The sequence below is a fragment of the Diorhabda carinulata genome, chromosome 7 (genome assembly GCF_026250575.1).
Source record: "Diorhabda carinulata isolate Delta chromosome 7, icDioCari1.1, whole genome shotgun sequence".
Taxonomy (NCBI): Eukaryota; Metazoa; Arthropoda; class Insecta; order Coleoptera; family Chrysomelidae; genus Diorhabda; species Diorhabda carinulata.
Genome location: NC_079466.1, coordinates 20,824,012 through 20,845,302, shown reverse-complemented (window position 1 = coordinate 20,845,302; position 21,291 = coordinate 20,824,012). Strand labels below are relative to the sequence as shown.

Below are 21,291 nucleotides of genomic sequence, written 5' to 3'. Positions count from 1 at the left end.
TTCGTATTTGATAATATCTGCTGGGATCCCATTCTCTCCTACACCCTGATGGTTTTAAAATTTTCTATTCCGGTTCTTCTTCTTATCCACTTAATACTCCTTTAATGTAATGAACCCATCTTTCAACTTTCTTCTTGTGGATCTATTAAAAGCCTTCCCTCGTTGTCCCCGATATAAGGTACTTGGTAATTAAGTGTGCTCTATCTTGATTTTTTAGCCTCTTAGTGAAAATTTCTTTTTGTTTTTGAAGATTTTGTAGTTATTTGCGTGTGTAAATTCTCTTCTTATGTTTGAGTCCAAACATATCTTCATAAAATTGTTAATAATATTTAATATATTCTGGATAACTTACCTGTTGCAGATGGCTTCAGTAGCTTAGAGATTTTATATTTTGGATGCTTTTTAAAATTATGAATTTAGTTGTTATAGTGGTTTGCTGTGGAATTAGAAATTTTTCGAGAATTTGAGATAACAATATTCGTGATAGAAAAAGGCATTATAGTAAAAAATGCGAAGGTATGTGACTCAACTTCGCATATTTGAGCATTGTATTACAAATTTTTAAATGTTATGTATTGACCTATCTCAACATTACAGTTCTGTTAACTATTGTTTTCGTAAAGATAATTAAAGTACATCAGCACTTTTTTATCGAGACATAATAAACACTAACCTATCGCAACGAAAAAAAAAATGTATAAACAACGATTGAATATCACGTGTATATTAATAAGCAAAAAAGCTAGCGAGACAATTTTGCTAGGCCATTGCTCCTATAATATATTATGTTCATATTAATTTATTACTTATATGTGAGAACAGTGTCGGAGCTTTGAATACCTAATTGAATTTGGGTGGAATAGAGAATTAGAAATTCAAATTCCAGTTTTAGAATAAAATGATTATGTTTAAAAGACTATTGCAACGAAACTCAACTGAAAGCCGCTTGACTTGATGGAATAAAACGTGCAATGCAATTAAACACGCAATATTTCTTGATCAAAGGCATGGGCAGCTGAAGTTCAGCTGATTGTTTCATGCAAGATATCCCACTTGCAACATTATCGGTTTGGTGTCATTTTTATTGCGTGCAAGTTGCAATTCTAGGAATAAATGAGTTTCTGATTTGCTGATACTACGTCTCTTGTCAAGGATTTCAGTTACCTTATGTTTTATTTGTCTTGGGAATTTCTTAAATGCTTGTTCATCCATTCTCAAATATCATTTTGTATGTTTTCTCGACTAAATCTATAGCTGAATTTATGTTTTTCCTTATTCTCTCTGGCCAAGGCTTGGCCCACCATCGCCTAGGTGCTCTTTTCTGCCCATTAGACTCCAAAAGCAAGGCAGCAATTGAAAACAAAATATGAAATAAAATTGCATGAAATTTCTTGCACGTTGTCCGATGATGTTGCACCGAACCGATGATGTTGCAAGTGCATAAAAAAATCAGTTTTACTTCATTTGGCCAAGCTCTTCAAGAAATATTGCGCCTTGCATTACATTGCACGTTGCATTGCATCAAGCGGTCTCTGCATTATCGATTTGATGCCAATTTTATTGCCTGCAAGTTGCAATTTTGGCGTAACAACCAATCTGTTCATCAGGCTCCAAAAGCGAAACAGCAGCAGATATAATTATTGCACTATTTTTCATTTTACTCAGCTTTGTTATTTTCATTTTTAATTTGCTGATAAAATAATAAAACTTTGACTTGAAATTTGAAAAATTTTTCTAAATAATTCTATAATTCTAAATAATTAGACTTTGGAAGAAATTTTATGCAATTTCTTGCACGTTGTTTTGCCTAATGTTATCTTATGATCTTATGATGCAAGACAACTCGCAATGCAATGGAAAATGCAACATTTCTTAATCATAAGCAACCCCAGATTATGTTCAGCTGAACGTTTCAAGCAATTTTGATTGCGAGTAATTTACAACAAGGGAGTGCTTCACAAAAATAAAAATATATGCCAAAATCAATTAAAAAAAGAAAATACAATCTAGGTGGAACTTTTTAAAACAATTGAGAGATTGAGTCTACTTTTTTAGCACACCCCATAAATATATTATGTTTTTAATACTCAAAATAAATAATCTTTCGAGATACCCTATATAATTTAAAAAATACAATTTATTTTATCAAGCAGGTATGATCTAACCTGTAAGTTATTGTATATTTTCAAGATAAGGAGCGAATCGTTGCTGATAATTTTAAGGGAGGATTTAAACAATAACGAAGGTATGAGCCGTTGTTGAAAAAACGAATTCTGCAAAAATGCAATGATATTCGAATTGGAATGACTGATTAAAATTCAACGTCATTTATAACGACCGAAATTAACACAACTCCAAATTAAAAAACAATTCAATAGCAACCAAAATCAATAAACTGCATATTTGTTTCTTATTGTCATTTTGAATGTTGTTTTCTGAACTGAATGAATTGAAAATTTCAAACAAAAAATTATTACTTTAGTTCAATTAATTTGAATAATTCTCAATATTATTGGATCTATAATAATATATATATATATATATATATATATATATATATATATATATATATATATATATATATATATATATATGTAAATATTTATGATTCTAAATGTTCTTGGTTTTAGGTCTGTTTTGTTTTAAAATTAGTTTTTTTTAATAATTTTTGAAAGACATAAAAATTCACGTTTTGACTTTTAATTAATATATTATTAAACAAAACTAATTTTAAAACAGAAAAGACCTAAAATCAAAAACATTTAGAAGTATAAACATATCAAAAGGTCTAACATTTAAAGAAATCTATATGGATTTATATACTATATAACTATTTTTGTTTGTATGTATAATTTCAGTCCCTGATAATGAATATATAGTTAATCGAAATTTTGGAATATATATTAGAAAGAGAACACCTGTTGTTTGATTGCCACAGACTCACAACAAAGCCCTTCATAAAATACGTTTTTGTTATGGGATTGTGGCAATCAATAAACTCCATATTTATATCATTTGAATATTGAATTTTGAAACATATGAATTCAATTATTTAAAAAAAATCAATACACAACTCTCAATTAATTAATATATCGGAATATATATTAAAAAGAGGGCACTATGATGTCAAAATAACAACAAAAACATTTATAATATTTCAATTCATATCAATTATGATGGTTATAGATCAAATACAAAACTGATTTATATGAAATTCAATCTATAAACCGAATTTGTTTATGTTTTATATGTTATATGTCGTATATCTTTATTACCCTGTATATATGTTGTTTTCTACGCTTATAACGTAGTCAATCGATCTCACTGAAACCAACTCGCTAATCTCTGTGCGCATTTAAAGTGTATTAAGTAGTAAGAAGTATAATCTAGACTTATCTCGTTAACACATCACGGCATTTTTTCTCGCAAATATAATTAGCAACTTTTACAAACCATTAAATACGCTCTAAAGACTCACCTAATTTGACAGAACAGTGTATGTGAGATCGACTCTCGTAGTATACCCAGTCGAAGCCGGCTTCTACGGCTAACCTGGCTAACATTCCATACTTGGACCGGTCCCTGTCGGAGGTAGTGATGTCGACGGCCCGGCCCTCGTAATGTAACGATTCAGGAGTGTGATACCCCTCTTCGTCCCAGCCCTCCGTCACGAGAAGTTTCACTCCAGGCCACATGTTCATCACTGAAATGGCGAGGGTGTTTAATTTTTCTTTACATCTCTGAAACAAAAAGTATTTTAGTCATAAACGGATAATAATGAGACACAAGTTGATAGAGAGGTTATGAAATATTTTTTTTAAATAGAATTCATTAGAAAAGGATAATAATAGGACGCGTTGTAACATAATAAGAGATTTTAAAGATGAAAATATATAAAAAAAGGTGTCTGACCGTTTATGAGCGAGCCAAATTACAAGAAGTAGAATTTCATTATGAATTGCATTGTTTTTATAAAGAACGCCTAAAAACTGACACCAGCCTAAATAAAAAAATGTTTATTGTACATTCTAAGTAAGCACAAGTCAATTCCGCATTATACTGACCAATTATTTTGATAGATCTGAATACTTATAGTTCTCTCAATATCAATTGCAGATTATAAAAACCCCTGCCGACAATTTTGTTTGATCTACCATAGGCGTAGATACCTCATTTTGTAAATTTATTATTTTTATAAATACTTTTAAAAATATGTTTATCTCATGCGAGTATTCGTTAAAAGGCAATAGAATCATTATAAATTGGACGGCATTGTACTTTACATTATTGTAGTCCTACTAGTATTTCAAAGATATATCGAAAAGTGACCTGACAAAACATTAAAAAGAGAATTTTATCATATAAGTAAAAATAAGTAGAAAGAGGCCAAGGTCAAGAAATTATACCTTCTAGATGTAATACTTCTAATGTCACAGTAAATATAGTAAATATTCATTTTCGTTGGTGTTACCGAGTTGTGAAAAAAATGAATAAAAATATTTTTTAACATGCTGCATCAACTTATGTTAACTTGGTTATTTGGTCAGTGAATAGCGGCCGAAATTGAGTTGAAACGTTAATAATACTTTTATATAAAAGAAAAAAATATAAAATCGGTTACCCTCATTCAAAAAAATTGAGAAATTCAATCACACTTTCATACACGTGGAATATGATACGAGAATAACTAGTAAATTGAAGAGGAAAGGTAAGTCACTCGCATAAGTTCTAGTTAACAGAAAAATGTGTTTCTTCGGCCACTTTTTTCATCTAGTAATCATTGGTGGTGATATCTGGAAATTTGGGGGCGAGGAAGAATTTCAAATCATTCAATTTAACCGTTTCTGTCAACACGATTCGTTATCTTGGTGAAACAAATTTTGTTTCTTCTGCATATGGGGCCTATTATTTGTCATTTATTCCTTCAATTAGTCCAATGATAGACACTTTTTTTCCTGTTTTAAATTAGTTGCACAATATGTTGACTGAATGAATCTGTCAGCTTCAGTAGACTCAAATGTTTTATCCATGATTACAAATCGATACAAAAATCATTTTCTTCCTTTCAAATATATACAAACAGCACTCTGAATAATATATTTATCGTTGTTTTTGTTCAATTTTAAGAAAAGGAGGGATCTATTTTGAAAAAAAGTTTTTCGTGCTCGAATTCTCATGTAAACTTGTAAAACAAATTCAGTTAGACAAGAATATGAAGATGAGAAACGGTTGAAGGCTTAAAGATAAAAGAACTGAACCAAAAGGGATAAACAAAGAAAGAAGCAATGAAAATAAAGACTTCACCATAATTATTGGATAGAAAAGACTTTTTCTGTGTAATTTGTATGGGTGAACGTACTGAAAGTAAGGCTCGCGAAAAATAGATCAAATGGTCTAACTTAGAGCACGCAGGTTTATCATAACTGTGATGAATCTGATTATTATATTTCTAGTTTTTATAATTAAGAACGAATTTTAGACGTCTTTTATTTTGGATGTTGATACTGACAAAAAAGTTTAGTATTTGTTGAATTAGAGTTTTTGCGTTGATATTATTTGTTACAATAACCGCAATAAATTAGAAATGTTCAATCAACTTCTGTGAGTGATTATAATATGGAGACTTTTACAATATATCTGTTTTGTAGTTATTTTAAGCTATAAAACTGTTGCTAGACTTCATTTTCTTTGTTTCGTGAATATTAAATTTATCTTGGAAGATATATTCAGATCGACTACAAGTACCAGCACTACACCAGCCCTTGTGGTGTAATCCTTTGAGACATTTTTTCTGATTGGCTCGTGTGAATTAATTTTTGTACATAAGTGATTTTTTTCTATTTTCACGTACATAAATATAAACGTTATCATTATTTCAGTTAAGTGACATAGTACGGTACCTTATTGATGACGGATAGATTAAGATAACGATATTTTGGCGAAAGGACATATAAAATAATGGCGTTGATTAAAGCGAATTCACCAATTATTGTAATGGGGTTGCACTCCACAAAGACAATATTTGTTATTTGGAACGTGAATAATTAGTCACTGTATTCCATATAATATTTACACACCCTATAATTTTTCAACTGCTATCGCCATACTTTTAATGATTGTGGCTTATGCTAATGAGCTAATCAGGTGAATGATTCCTTTTCTCACTTTTTTTTTCATCTTTTGCTGCGGAACCTGGCTTTATTTGTTATCTTCAGCCATTCGTCTTCTTTTCCACATTTCAGTTCTCAGTTGGTATCTGTTGCATCATCTTTAGGTTTTCTCTTAGTCTGTCTAGATGGGGATCAACTCTGTAATTTGCTTTCGATGGTTTTCTTATTTTATATACCTTATGTAAGCTTATGTAAGCTCAATAAAAATAATTTTCTTTTTCATACATTATATGGTTTGTATTCCTTTTCCCAACTGAACTATCACATATGTTATAATTAATTTCTTTCCTAAAGTATTAGTTCATCATCTGTTGCAGACCTTTTTCCAAAAATTCCCATAAAAAATACTCATTGGATTGGATTCAGATCTCAAGAATGAGGTGGTCGTTTAGTTTTGAATGCATTTTTGTTTGGAGCTGCTACTGTATAATGTGGTAGTTTCTTTTGTCTACAGGAATAAAGTACCTCTCTCTAGATATGTCCATTCAGCCATAAGATTGCTGTGAGAATCTTTTTAGAGAATATGAACCTGTACTTTACGTCTTGATGGTAAATATTTATGATCTAACTTCTTATGTTATAACATAGCAAATTAGTGTGAATATATTTTCAATATTCAACTAATTTTTGAAATTGTTGAATCATGATTATAAATTATGTTCATTTCATCAAAAGTTTGTAACTGGGATCGAGTATAAATCTGATAATGCTATGAACGTAGTATTTAATCATATTAATATTTAAATATAATTAAAATAAAGTTAGGATACACATTTAGGAATAAACAATATCAGGATATAAATAAATGGCCTATCTGCAAGTTGATGAATCCTGCAAACTAGTTTTCATGCAAGAGAGGAAAAAAACCGAAGTAAGTTGTACAAAAAAACGTAGTGCCAAATTTCTATTTGTCGTTATGTGTTTGGTGTGTTGAAAAAGTTTGTAAAATATCTGTTTCAATTCGAACGTAATTTTTTTATTTTGTATGTACTTATCTATTAGGTTTTTTCGTATGAATCAGTAGTTTTCATATTTTTGAAAATAGAAGATGTATAATTATAACTATAAATTGAGAAAAGCATAGGAAAAAATCACAATCTTCATAGATCTCTTCAAACATTGTCATATTTTTTGAATAAAACTGATAATCAGAATTGGAAATAACATCTACTTCTATCTACCTATTGATGTTAATAAATCAAAAAATTACATTTAATTTACACAATAAAACATTTTGTACATATTGAAAAATGTTTGGTGTGATGCAACTGATCTTTGAAAATGATCCAAATGATAGGTGCTGCAGATGAACAATTTTAAAAATCATATTGTTATGTTTAATAATTAGCTGAAACATCCGATATTGGGTACAGTTAAATCCAATTGTAATGTTTGTCGAGGTAGTTTAAGACTAAATGTATATTATATTATATAGATCAAACGCACACACTCACTTGGAAGAAAACCCTGTAAAACAAATTGACATTTTCATTGATGAATTTGATCTATCAACGATAGGATTTTTAGAAGTGTAGCTTCGTATCCTTAAGTTTAAAAAACGTTAAGAAATTAAAAATACTGATAATAATGATAAATTGTGGAGCAGCTGCTACAAAAAGTCCAAAGGAAACTTGTAAACTACCTGAAAGACTGCAAAATAGCTAGTAAAATCCATAGACTATCACAAGTTTCCTCAATACTAAGCTATAGAAGTAAGTAGGATCAAAATATCATACAAGAAATAGACAGGTATACTGGAGGATTTAAAGCAGCACACAGAACTGCAATAAGAGGGTATGGGCTCAGAATACAACAAGCATTTTCAAGCAGAAATTTATGCAACTGAAAAATGTGTCTAGTTCAATCTAGAGACGAACTATCGCTAATAGAAGATCATCATCTTGTCCAAAATCCAAACTCGTTAGGTATTACCTAGAAGAATTAAACGAGCTAGGCAAGAAAAATTGCGAAGGAGTGAAACAATGAAGGAAAATGAAATAGCCAATAAGCTCGCTGAAGCGAGAGCAGATGAACCTTTCGTAGAAACTGATCCCTCCAGTAGTATCAGCTACAGAACAATAGAAAAGCATTGAAAAAAAAGGTAGATAGGAGCAAGATCAATTATTGGGACAATTTGCATGGGCTGAGATAGGCAAAGGTTCTTCTGGGAAACTATAACCAGAATAGATCTGCTGAATGTATCAACATAAGTAAGAACAATCTAAGAATACTAACAGAAGCCCTATCGGGGCACTTTCGCCTCAAATCTGAAAATACTAGAAATTTACTCAAATTATGAAACACTACAGAACTATACCTGGGAGCGTGTGAAATAGAAGACGAAGATCTTCTGGATTCTGGATTTTCTGGAGAGGGTACATGGATACCCCAATATTCACATACACACATACATACATACAAGTTGCCATGAGTCCTGAAATGTAATGCATACATATTAATTTATCAATTTTCAAGAATGTTAAAAATTAAAAATTGAACGTTTCCCAGACAGACTGGGACCTAACACTATTTGACAGCAAGGCGACGACCTAGCCACGCAACCGTCAATAAATTGTTTTTATAAATCGTACAGCGACAAAATTCATGTATGGAATAATATTTCATTTGATTGATGATATTTATCAGTCAATAAAAAATTAAATTGAGCTAATCCTCTAGTAATATCAGTACAAAATTAGTACTGCAGTCTTTTGGTGAAATTATGAATCTCATATGTCAATTGTAGCGCCATCTATCAGTGAATGTGCAAAGTTTGTTTCTGTTTCTTAAAAAAATAACGCGAATTATTCTTGGGATATTATTGAATATTTCACCAATATTTTAATTGAATCATATGTTGTCATCAAAAGCGAGAAATTATACGAAATTTCAGTTAAGAGGTTGATTAAAAATTTGTGAAATTTGTATTACAAAATTTCATCTAAACAGATAAACAAGGAGAGTAAGTTAAATAAAATGTGGTAAAAAGAGAACCTAATGAGGTTTCAGTTCAACTCGATTGAATTTTATATAGTAACAACATCTGGCAACAGGGTATTTAGCTGATGTTTATATGACGTCACGAAGAAATTGTTCATAATAGAAATTCATTGACATATCTTTATTTACACACGCGTCAAATTTCCATTATTACAGAATTCATTAGTTTGGTAAACTTATGTCGGAATGTTAATAAAGGCGAGTTCAAATAACTCTTAATACATTAAATATTTAACGCTAAAAATATCTTTGGTTTGTTTACATTCTATTAATATCTACTTAAATTGTCAATTAGTCCTTCTAATTCATTGTACGGAATATCAAATATCGAAAAATTAATGCAGCATATTTTACCACACATATATGTAATTATTAACAAAATAATTTCAATGTTAGAAGTTTTCTACTTACAACTAAAGGAACAATTAATAATTTTAAATTAGAAGAGACCTATAATCAGACACATAAACATATATAAAAGGTCTAGACATAAGAACTTATGTCTATATGTAAAGTAACTTGATAAAAATTTTTTACTTCTCGTATATATTCGAAGACAGCGAAAGTAAATTGACATTGTCAAAAACGAAAATAAATTAAGGTTGGACAAATAAGTGAAAAAAACGTTTTAAAGGAAAGATTAGATGAAATTATAGGAGGGGCTTTGAGGCTATACAAACTTCGTAAATATCTTGAGATCCATTATGTAACCCAATTTTTATCACCATATAGAAAACTCAATAAACCCCTTAAATTTTCTGGATACTACACCAAGTATGTAATCCGGTTTTAATAAACCAAGGTACCATATTTCCTATGGGGAACTTAACAGCTGAAATCAGGTCTTAATGACATATTGGTAGAAGCCACACACGAACCTTTCTCAAAAGCCTCAGATAATTAATGAGATAATATTATGTGGGTATGCCCTGCATTCTCTTCTTCCTATATTTGAAACTGGGTAACTGATTTTCTTATCATTTCATCTGCCAGTACACTGCTGCACAATCCAGAATTACCAAGTACCTAGACAAAATTGACTCGATAGTTAAGCCCGAATGCATCTTACATTCCCTGACTAACCGTACTACTGATGAGTAAATCTCTTGTAAATTTGTTCTTCTACTATATGATGAATACACAATTATTCAAAACCTCGGAAAATAGCACTTCGGTATTTTATTTGTGGCAATCCCAAAACTAAAACATCTATCATCATCATGATATGCAGGCTATTCTTCAGATTTTCCACGTAGCGGCCTCCCTTACATGTTTTGAGCCAATTGATGTCTAATGTTGGTTAGTCGACTTCAAGTTTTTTTCTGCTATCTTCTCTAAACATGTTCTCATCTTAGATTAGGTTTTCTCCTGAGTCTTTTGACGTCTCGTGCGTACAAAGTTGTAATTTTTGTGGTCCATCCATCATTAGTATTTCTGGTCAAGTATCCTTCCCATTACCATTTGAGGGATTTGGTTCTGTGGATTACGTCTATTACCTAGGTCTTTTTGTTATACCTAGCTTATTGCGTTCTTTTGATCTTTGAGTAATTTGGAGTTTCCTAGTAAATTCGGTCTTGAGTGTCCATATGTCATAACTGGTAATATGCATTGGTCGAACAATCATTTCTTTAGATAAAGTAGTATTCTAGATTTGAATATTATTGAGTCAAGATATCTTGACTATCTACCAGTTCATTGTACCTTGGTTTTAGCTGGGTTCATTTTTAGGCCTGCTTTTTGTTAGCTGAGTTGAGTTTATTTATTTGTTGTTGAAGATCTACGCGGTTATTGGCGATGTCTTCATATCATGACTAGCTTCCCGAAATCATCTTTTTTTTGTTCCACTCATAAACTCTCTCAGCGTATGTATGTGACAGATAGTACTGAAGCCCCTTCCAATGCCAGTCTTGGATACTACTTCTCATTTAGTTTGGTAGCATCAACTCCAGTTACCATCGGTCTCCTGACTAATTCAGTCGTTCGTAGGAGTGTTAAGGTTTAGTTTTCCTTTGATTAGTCTGTAGTTACTACTTGTCGGAAATTTTATTAGGGCAATTTACATCCCTAATTGTGTTTATTCTGCCCTCCATATAGAAATTAGAACGAAGATACTCTTTTTAATATATATTCCGACCTTTTGAATACTTATGTATTCATTATCCGGGAATTATGGTTAAAGAATCAATTCACCGATTTATTTATGCAGGATGTCATTTTGAATAAATATTGTTTTTGTAATCGCACGAATTTAATAATTTATACAAAATGTCAACACACTCGATTAATTAGTTGGAAGAAGCTTGGAATAAATATTAAAAAGAGTACACATTGTTGTTAGATTGCCACAATCCCACAAAGGAAACGTTCAAAAACTAATTGGCAAATAATTTGTTCCAATATTGTTGTGGGATTATGGCAATTTAACAACAAAGTATCCTGTTTCCAAGTTTAGGTAAACAAAAATAACAAACTCAACATGTTATTTAGATGGTTGTTTTTTGCATCAAATGTTTCAAGAAAAATTTATTACACCGCAATGCTTGATTATTAATTAAAGTAATTTTCAAATTTTGTAATATCTTCATATATATAAAATGTTTGTATTTTGATATTATATTTCAGCTCCTCATGATAAATCAGTTTCCGATAGTTACGTCGAGAACATTGCAGGGTTTTGCTTGAAATACTGATTGGCTAAAAGGTAACCCATTATAATACTACACGCTGAAACCAAAGACAATTATTTGTCGGAAAAATTTATTATGTGCGGCTAACTATCATGCATACATAACAGCGATTCATCTGATAATTGGTTTAGAGAACAGCTTCTAATGTTCCACCATAGTCAGTTAACGTGGAGAACGCATTGTATGAGTCACGATTACTTCATCGGATACCCAATATAAGAAGTAGAGAAGTTGGAATAATTTCATTTATATCTAAGCACATTATATCTGTTTCTGAGACTAATCTGTTTCACTGGTATGAATGCTTGAAGTCTTGTTATTTTATTTTTTGACATAACCTTACTTCTCATTTAAAGGGTTTATATTCTTTTATTTAAGTTCAATAATTTCGAAACTCTTGAATTATAAATAGTATTGTTCTCTTCGAACTAACACAAACAAGTTGTTGTAACACGATTTTGAATAGTAAACACAATCAGTTTTATAAATATCTTTCTAGATTTCCAGACGCGTCACTCCGCTTTTTTTTCCTAGCGTGTTAAAAACAAAACAACCAATAAATATTCTAGTGAACCAAATTCACGTAATAAATAGTTGTAAAGGTTATTGTCCTTCTGTCGATATTGAATGACTAACTAGATAAACATAAACAAAATTATCGAAAGATAACTACACAACTTAAGCTCCGATTCTATCAACATCTATTACAGTAGCGTTACTTGACAAAATTTAATTTTAAGCCATCAAATTATCTACAGATATGGTTAATTTAAGGCATCTGAGTCGATATAAGTATTTTTGAAAAACGAATTCAAAAAAAAAATTTATATTTCGATGATCTATCGCGTTTAAGTTTCGGTGGATATTTCGCAATCAAAACTTTATTCTACAAATACATTTGATTTGTGTGTCTGTTTTTGCGTCAATTCCTCCGTTATACAGGGTGTTCCAAAATTGTCTTTACAACTTCAAAAATTCATAACTTCGAACATCAACAAAATATTTATATTCTGTCTTTTGCAAGATGTGATCATCACAACAGAAAGCTCACGGCGTGCCATGGTTCATAGAGACGAAATCAGATACACAGATTCAACGGAACTTCAGGACAAAATTCCAAAGAGACCCACCAACCAGACGACCCAGCACAAATCCAGAAAATGTGGAGCGAATACGGCAAACATTCCAGCACAATCCGAAAACTTCAATTCGTCAGGCTTCAAGGCAACTGCAAATGCCTACAACCACAATCCACAGGGTTCTTCATAAACAGTTGCGTCTGTATGCCTATAAGGTACAGTTGCTGCAGACACTCTTACCAACAGATCGACCAAAACGTGTGGAATTTGCCGTAGATATGTTACAACGTATTGAGCATGATGAAGATTTCTTGAAAAAGATGTGTTTCAGTGATGAGGCCACGTTCCATGTGTCAGGTACAATAAACCGCCACAACTTACGAATCTGGGGACATGCAGTAGTCTAGCTTCAACGAGACAGCACAAAGGTTAATGTGTGGTGTGGACTTATGGACAACAAAATCATTGGTCCTTTCTTCTCCATAGAAACAACAGTTACTGGCGGCGTGTACCTGGATATGCTTCAAAACTTTGCTCTTCCTCAGTTGAAAGAATTACAGCCGATTGTTTACTTCCAACAGGATGGTGGACCACCACACTGGTTGACAGCAGTTCGAGAACACCTCAACGAAACTTTCCCAACCGATGGATTGGACGGGATGGCCCAATTCCATGTGGGGTTATTTAGAGGACATTGTATGCTGGACACCGATTAATGACATTGATGACTTGAAACACCGCATTATACAAGCTTTCAGTACAATCACAAGGCGACATGTTACAGCGTACATGCAAAAGACAGTATATAAGTATCTTGTTTATATTCGAAGTTATGAATTTTTTGAAGTTGAAAGGATAATTTTGGAACACCCTGTATTTATTTAGTTATATAATAGATTCTAGATATTTTACACTCTACCAGAGTAAAAAGGATCATATCATATGATTACAATCCGATAAACTAAATCAATGAACAATGAACGTGATCCGAGTTAATTTCCAAACATTCAGATCATGATCGGGTTAATACGATCATAGTTTCCGAAAAGTCTCTCAAACTTTATATACCATTCAATTAATTAACTAAGTACAGAAAGTGGGAGTACACCACTGTTGTGTTACGTTTTATCTATACCTATTACTTCAAACCATCGGCAGACTGTCACCTAAATGTTATCAGGAGACGAAAAAAAATATTGATGGTAATTTTTCTGCCATTACGATTGTTTACATTAGATAGTACAAAAAAGGTGAATGAAAAGACAAACTGTTTATGTTTTGTTTACATATCATCGGTAATATTAAAATATGATTCAAGAATACTTTCGTGTTATTTACTCAAACATAATCTGATAAAGAAAATTGTGAAGGTTGTACGTCGTTCAATACATCAATTTTGACAGTAGCAATCGCTTTTCGTTGTTGTCGGTCTGTTTTAGTGTATTTTTGATTTGAGTTTGTTAAATGTCTAATTTGAATTACTACTGATTCGAAGTTAGTTTTCTCTCTTCGGAATAAATTGGTTCTACTTGAAATGCTCGTAATTTCAAATGTCTATAGGATGGCTGGTTTCTATATACTATACATCTTTTATACAGCAAAAACTGCAATTTATTTCCAATTTATACATTGATCAAGGTATTTGTGAAAGATCTAGACGATAGACGGTAGATTCGGCGTTCAACTTGCCACTTATTATAAGAAATCAAATGGGACTGATAGAAATTTTACCCACCGTCAAATACAGAAATATTCATTACGTAATTTGAGATTGATCATACGCAGAGAATCTATAATTCGGAAATAATTGTTCAAATACTAATTTTTTCGTGATGATTTGTCTTCACTTCAGATCTTTTTTCCAGTTGTTACAACTGCTGTTTAACATGATTGTTTACATCCTATTTGTCTCAGGATTTGATCTATTTTTATTTCACTGTTCGCTATAATGGTAGGTGTAATTTGTAAGGGATATTTGTATACTTTCCCCTATCATACTTTAAAAAACTTTGGAGGCGTAATGATAAATACTGTAACAAGAAATACGCTTAACTCATAGTACCACTATCAGCAACAGTTAAATGTCGATTCTTCACTGTTTAGCAAGGTCTCCAATAGTAAAAAGCAAAACACTTCTTCCTTGACGTCTTGTACGTATAAATTGCACGATTCATATCTTCTCCAAAAAACGAATATACCATATATACGTAATTTTCTCATAACTTTCCGCAAATTGTTTGTTTCGTATATATACGCCTTCTTAGCGACGTCACTCTTCCTAAATATCTTCATGACACAGATGATAATCAATCTTTGTTTATGGATAAAACACTTGTACTCTTCATTTTCTGAGGTCAGCTGATACAACTTTTTCATCTGTATTTCTCATATTTTGCTTTTTCATTCATTTGATGGAATTTACTATAGAAGTATCAGCGCGTTATAACCCATTTTTTTTTCTCATTTTCCATGACAACGAAAGTATCATGTCATATCATTAATGTGAACAAATCATATTATCGTTTCTCATTTTAACTTTTTATGAGTACTTAATTTTGCAAAACCTCTATTAATTGTTGTATTTGCGTTTGTTGCAGCTTCTCTTGAATATACTAAATCTATGTTCATTGCTACTTTCGAAAATTCTTTAAATCCCATGGTTGTTGGGAGATTTTGTATGGTAAAACATTTTGTTTATCTCTTAAAATTAAAACTAAATTATGTAAATATATAGTTTGGAACTTAGTTTGGAATTTCATAAAGGCGATTCATCTCTTCTTCAAACGGATTTGGATTTCAGCAGCTTTTTCCAACGTACCTGCCAAATTTGACCAGAAAGTGATCAAACAATATAAAAAAGAGCGATTCGTCTATTCAACGGCTCTCTATTCAAACGAATTTGGATTTCAAAGAGAAATCAGCAGCTTTTTCGAACGTACCTGCCAAATTTGACAAGAATGTTATCAAACGATATAAAAAAGAGCGATTCGTCTATTCAACGGTTCTCAATTCAAACGGATTTGGATTCCAAAGAGAAATCAGCAGCTTTTTCCAACGTACCTGCCAAATTTGACAAGAATGTAATCAAACGATATAAAAAAGAGCGATTCGTCTATTCAACGGTTCTCAATTCAAACGGATTTGGATTCCAAAGAGAAATCAGCAGCTTTTTCCAACGTACCTGCCAAATTTGACAAGAATGTAATCAAACGATATAAAAAAGAGCGATTCGTCTATTCAACGGTTCTCAATTCAAACGAATTTGGATTTCAAAGAGGAATCAACAGGTTTTTCCAACGTACATGCCAAATTTGACAAGAATTCGATCCAGGAAAGCAAATTCTTATTGCGTTTTTCACATGTCTGAAACCAAACTTTCAACTGGTTTCCTGCATAAAACTTTTATATTATGAACGTTGGAACTTGCAGAAATTCTTAAGTGTCTACCTAGAAACAATTGTTACAAGAAGATTGCTTAACAGTTCCACAAGACAAATTAACTCTTCTGATATTTACACGATTTTCAAATAAAACTCTCGGAGGTTTGTATCCAGTTCATACCCACTTTCATAAATAAAATACTCTTCGCAAAAAATTAAGAAATTCTTGACACATGCAGCACATTCTTCTTTTTCTAAATTCAATCCTACTTGGGTCAACAGAGAATTGATGACATTTCTTATGTTTAATGGAAAATATTTTGAAAAACAATAAAGCGATATACATTTGTTTGCGTTTGTTTATTTTGAAACTTAAGTTGCCACCCTCGTATAATAAGTTATTTTATTGTTTTTTTCCCAAATTTGACCAAATTGTATCGCTAAGAGCTTGAAAAATAAGATTGATGGACTATTATGCATAAAAAAATGTTATTGGTTTTCAAAATTAAGAAAATTCAATCGATTTTCAGAACCATGTAGGTAAGGCTCAAAAAAGATTGTTCCTTTAGAGTATAAAATTACGTTTTTGCTGTGCTAATGGTGAAAGATTGGATTTAGCATCTCATTACTATGTTATGCTAAGTAAATATATTAGGTTATCAAGCTATATTTGAAATATATTGAGATTTATGCGAATCAGCATTTTACACGAGAAACGCTTATTAGAAAATTTATGTACGACCAATCGCTAACAGATGAATATTTCCAATAATTTTTTTTAGGAATTCATCAATATTTTCTCTCGTTGTCAATTGTCAAGCAACCCCCCGCAATGTCGTCCATAATAAAACTCAATCAAACCGAGAACGTTTATTTTGTTGTTTACATTTATTTAAGGTAAACATTTAGATTGTGAGTGACATACGTGAAATCAATTTCCTTTTGCAGAAAAAGCATTTATAAAGCTTAAACCGTAGGGATAGAAGTAGGTACTTATAAAAGGATTCGTTATACCTCAAAGGTACGGTTTGCTTAGTGCCATATCTAAACTACTTTACATGAATTGTATACCTTTTCAGGTATTATAGGAATGAACAACTGTTATTTTTTTCTATTGTATTTCTAGGAAGAGGAAGTTAACAAGTCAAGAATTCCATTCATTGTTTGAAATGTTTTTAGACCATCGTATCGGAATACTGTAAAGGATACTTGTGGAACATTGTTTAATCAAAAAATTATTATCCACACACGCGAACAAAAAAACAAGCATATCTCTTTTATAATCTCTGAATAGTTAATTGTAACCCTTCTAACGTCTTCATAAAACAGTATCCAGAAAATATGTGAACTAATGATAGAATAAATCTTAAACTATTAATATATCGATCATCCGTTCACTTAAAACAGAAAATTATTTGTATTTAGTAAGTTGTGAAATATCCAGGATTAATTTTTTCAATTTATCAGTAAGGTTTCTAGCCAGGTCATTGTTCCTGTTGCTTGATTTGTATATAATTGATCTTGGTTCTAGATCTCAATTAATTGAAAAGGAATTTTTTAATAGACAGTATTTTTGATATTTCGACCTAATTTCGGTCTTTATCAAAATATATTCTGCTATTTCATAGTTATATGAATAAATACCTACTACATAATTATTAAAATAATATCAGTTTCCCGAGAGTTGTTTACAGATACTATTTTGCTCAAAAATGGAATTAAATCGCAAACATTTTCGGTAGATGGGTGATTCCATTATAACTGTGATATTCAATGTCCAGTATTGTTTTTTTGTACTAGTCATTAATTAATAATCAATTAATAAAAATTTTGTGTTAATTGAATAATTCTTAAGATATTTAAACATTATTTTTATACAATATAACTTGCCACTTAAAGAAAACTTATACTACATCACTTGAATGTCAGTACCGTGTCATGTCCATTCCTAGAATTTACCGATAAATTATTAATTTTTTTTGTCGTAACAAATGATTTAAACTAATTACCTTATAAATTCTAATAAATGATCAAACTGAGGAAAATTGATGCACTTGTTGTTTAATATCTTAAGTTACCATGTCAGTACCGTGGATAAATGAGTCAGTACCGTGGAACTCAAAATCCGACATTTGTGTCTTGCTCGTGATACTTTGAAGTTGTAGTAAATTCCTCTTAGAGTTTTATTTTTACAGTAAAATAGATGAATAATATGCATAAAAAAGTTAGAAAAGTTAAATTTTAAAATCTTGAAATTTTGAATACAAAAAATCTCAGTTAGAACGGAATCACCCAGATGATTTTCTATGACTTGGATTAAACTAAGAGCAGTATGCAGATCAACTCGCTTCGACTTTTGATAATGAAACATCATCTCGAGCCAGAGAGTTTCGCTGGTTTTTAGAATTCAATCGTGGTGTCACTTCGTTACAGAAAACATCAATGCTCTGCGTAAATTGACAGTGCAAGATCGTCGTGTGACAGGCAATGAAATTGAGGCATACTTGGGCATTAGTTCCATCCCAATACATTCAATATTGCAAGTATATTCGACTGTTAAAAATATTTATTCACGTTGGATACCGCATAATTTCACCATCGCTTGTGTCGATTGGTGCAAAGTAATGCTGAAAAAATTCAATATCGGGGCTATAAGATCGTGACAAGCGACGAATCATGGATCTTTGTATATGAACACGAAACTAAACAACAATCGATTGTAAGACGAGTCAAATCCATCAAAAGATGTTAGGGCTCGAAGCACTTCGAAGCCGATGGCTTGTTTTTAGAAATAACTGGACATTTCGCCGGCGTTCCATTAGATCAACGTAGAACGGTCAATTCTGAACGGTACACCAGTATTTGTTTACCCGAAGTGTTCGAAAAAATAAGGGTAACCAATCCAAGAAGACGAATCATTTTCCACCACGACAATCCGAGCTCTCTCACATCAGTTCAAACTGAACTGTCAAAGCATTGATAGGTCGTCCGCCGTACAGTCATTATTTGGCACCCAAAGATTTCCTCTTATTGGTTCCAATTCATGCAAAAATGTATTATTGATATTGATGGAAAATATTATGAAAAGCAATACAAAAATGTTGTATTTGTTGTTATGACTTCACGATTAAAGGCAACATTGGAATTTATGAAACAGGATTAATAGATAAATAGATTTGAAAACTTGTTCTTCGACCGTTTGGCGACGCCAGAAATTTGTCCTAAGCATACGAAAAGCGCTTTCAAAAGTCCATACAATTAAAAGGGCTTCTAGAACACCCTGAATTGAATCCAGAGCTTGTACACGTTCGAAAAGTTAACCCAGAATACCAGATTCTATTGTCTTAATCAGCTCAAAAACTTATTGACTTGAAATTACATATTCTGTGATTTAATTGATTTAATTTTTATATGAAACAGAATGTTCTATTTTATAACAGCATTTTTGAATTAATTAATCGAATAGCGGATTTTTCAGTCAATTATTGGAAGTGACAGTCAGTATAGCAGCAATTTTCCTCTCCTAATATTTCTCCTAATAATTAAGTCGAACAATTCAATTTTTGAATGTATTCCAAATAAAGTGTGGCTTAAAAATATGTATTATAAGTGATTGACCTTGACTTGTTCATCATCTTTCGTGTTGTTTGATGATTGGTTTCTATTTATCCTTCATTAAGAACCTTTTCTTCGTGTAGCTATTCCTTATACTGAGTTCGGAAAAAATAGAAACATTTTTATTACCATACATTTATGAAGATCCCTCTCGTTATTTCCTAAAGATATCATGACATCAATCTCAGCATTAATTCAAATGATAGAAACAAAACATATTAAAAACTATTTATCATTTGACAACAGTACCTCCTCTTTCATGTGCATAACCCTGTATAAAATTCTTAGATTCTTATCTACCTTGAGATATTCTAATGGTCACTAAACCAAACAGATAGGAATTCCAGAACGTTCTAATGGTGTGTGTTAAACAATTATTTATATTTTCGTTTTGGAAGGTGGCAGCAACAGGCATTGAATCTGTTACTGTGAATGTTCAGATCGAATGATAGTTTATTCGATTTTGTAAATGGTGGGAATAATTAACAGATTGGTTTTTCACATACTGATTTCATAAGGTGGAAGATACTGTTTTAATCATAAATATACACTGGGCGGTGACTCGTTCTCAGAACAATTTTGGCTTCCTGGTAACATTAACGTACGTGATTTTGAAAATTGGAAACAAAGTCGGTTGTAACGCAGTTAAAAGAGCGATTGAAATGGTTTGAAATGGCTAGAAATACAAAATATGATTAAAGTAGTTCATGTGTGTTATATACATAAAAATATAGATAATAATACGAACGACAAATCACTCGTTGGATTTACTTATTTATACGGTGAGTGATGAAATATATCTAATGAAACTTCGAGTACTTATGCATCTCCCAAGATTTTCGAAAATTTCACAAGTCGAATATTATGCTAGCAAACGAGGTAGTTGTCGAAGAGCTAGAGTAGTTTCCATGTGCGCCTGGAACGTGAATTGTCTTGAATTCGAACTGGCGAGAATTCCCGAGCGGATGCTTTGGGCGTTGAGGGAGATTTACTCAGAAATACTCGTTCCAACGAAAAAATGATTAGAGACCTTTTTTGTAAAAAATTTAATGCTCTACATTTTTTGCCCAGACAATATTTTTCGAATTCCTTTTAATTTTCGAGTTATTCGCGTTTCAATATGTACCTGTAAATATGTTAAGAGTTGCTAGGCTTGTTCAGTAACCCACAACCTCTGAGAATCTAGAAAATCAGAAACGTCCAATTTAATTTCGGGTTCAATCCTATCTAACCTGTACTATTGTAACTATTTTCAATTGCGAATAAAAATACAAAAACCGAAATCTAATCTATAATACTTTTCATGATGTTTTTTTGAAAGTTTTGAAATCATTTTTAGAACTTTCTTCGATATACGTAT

General features: G+C 31.5%; 1 protein-coding gene across 1 annotated transcript in view; it reads right to left on the bottom strand.

The window, feature by feature from the left end:
- LOC130896192 (desert hedgehog protein A) overlaps nt 1-21,291 on the bottom strand; it is a 115,785-nt gene that overhangs the window by 11,274 nt on the left and 83,220 nt on the right. Inside the window, exon 2 of the mRNA XM_057804110.1 lies at nt 3,479-3,740. Within this exon, the coding sequence (XP_057660093.1) occupies nt 3,479-3,740 (262 nt within the window). The remainder of the gene's footprint in view (nt 1-3,478; nt 3,741-21,291) is intronic.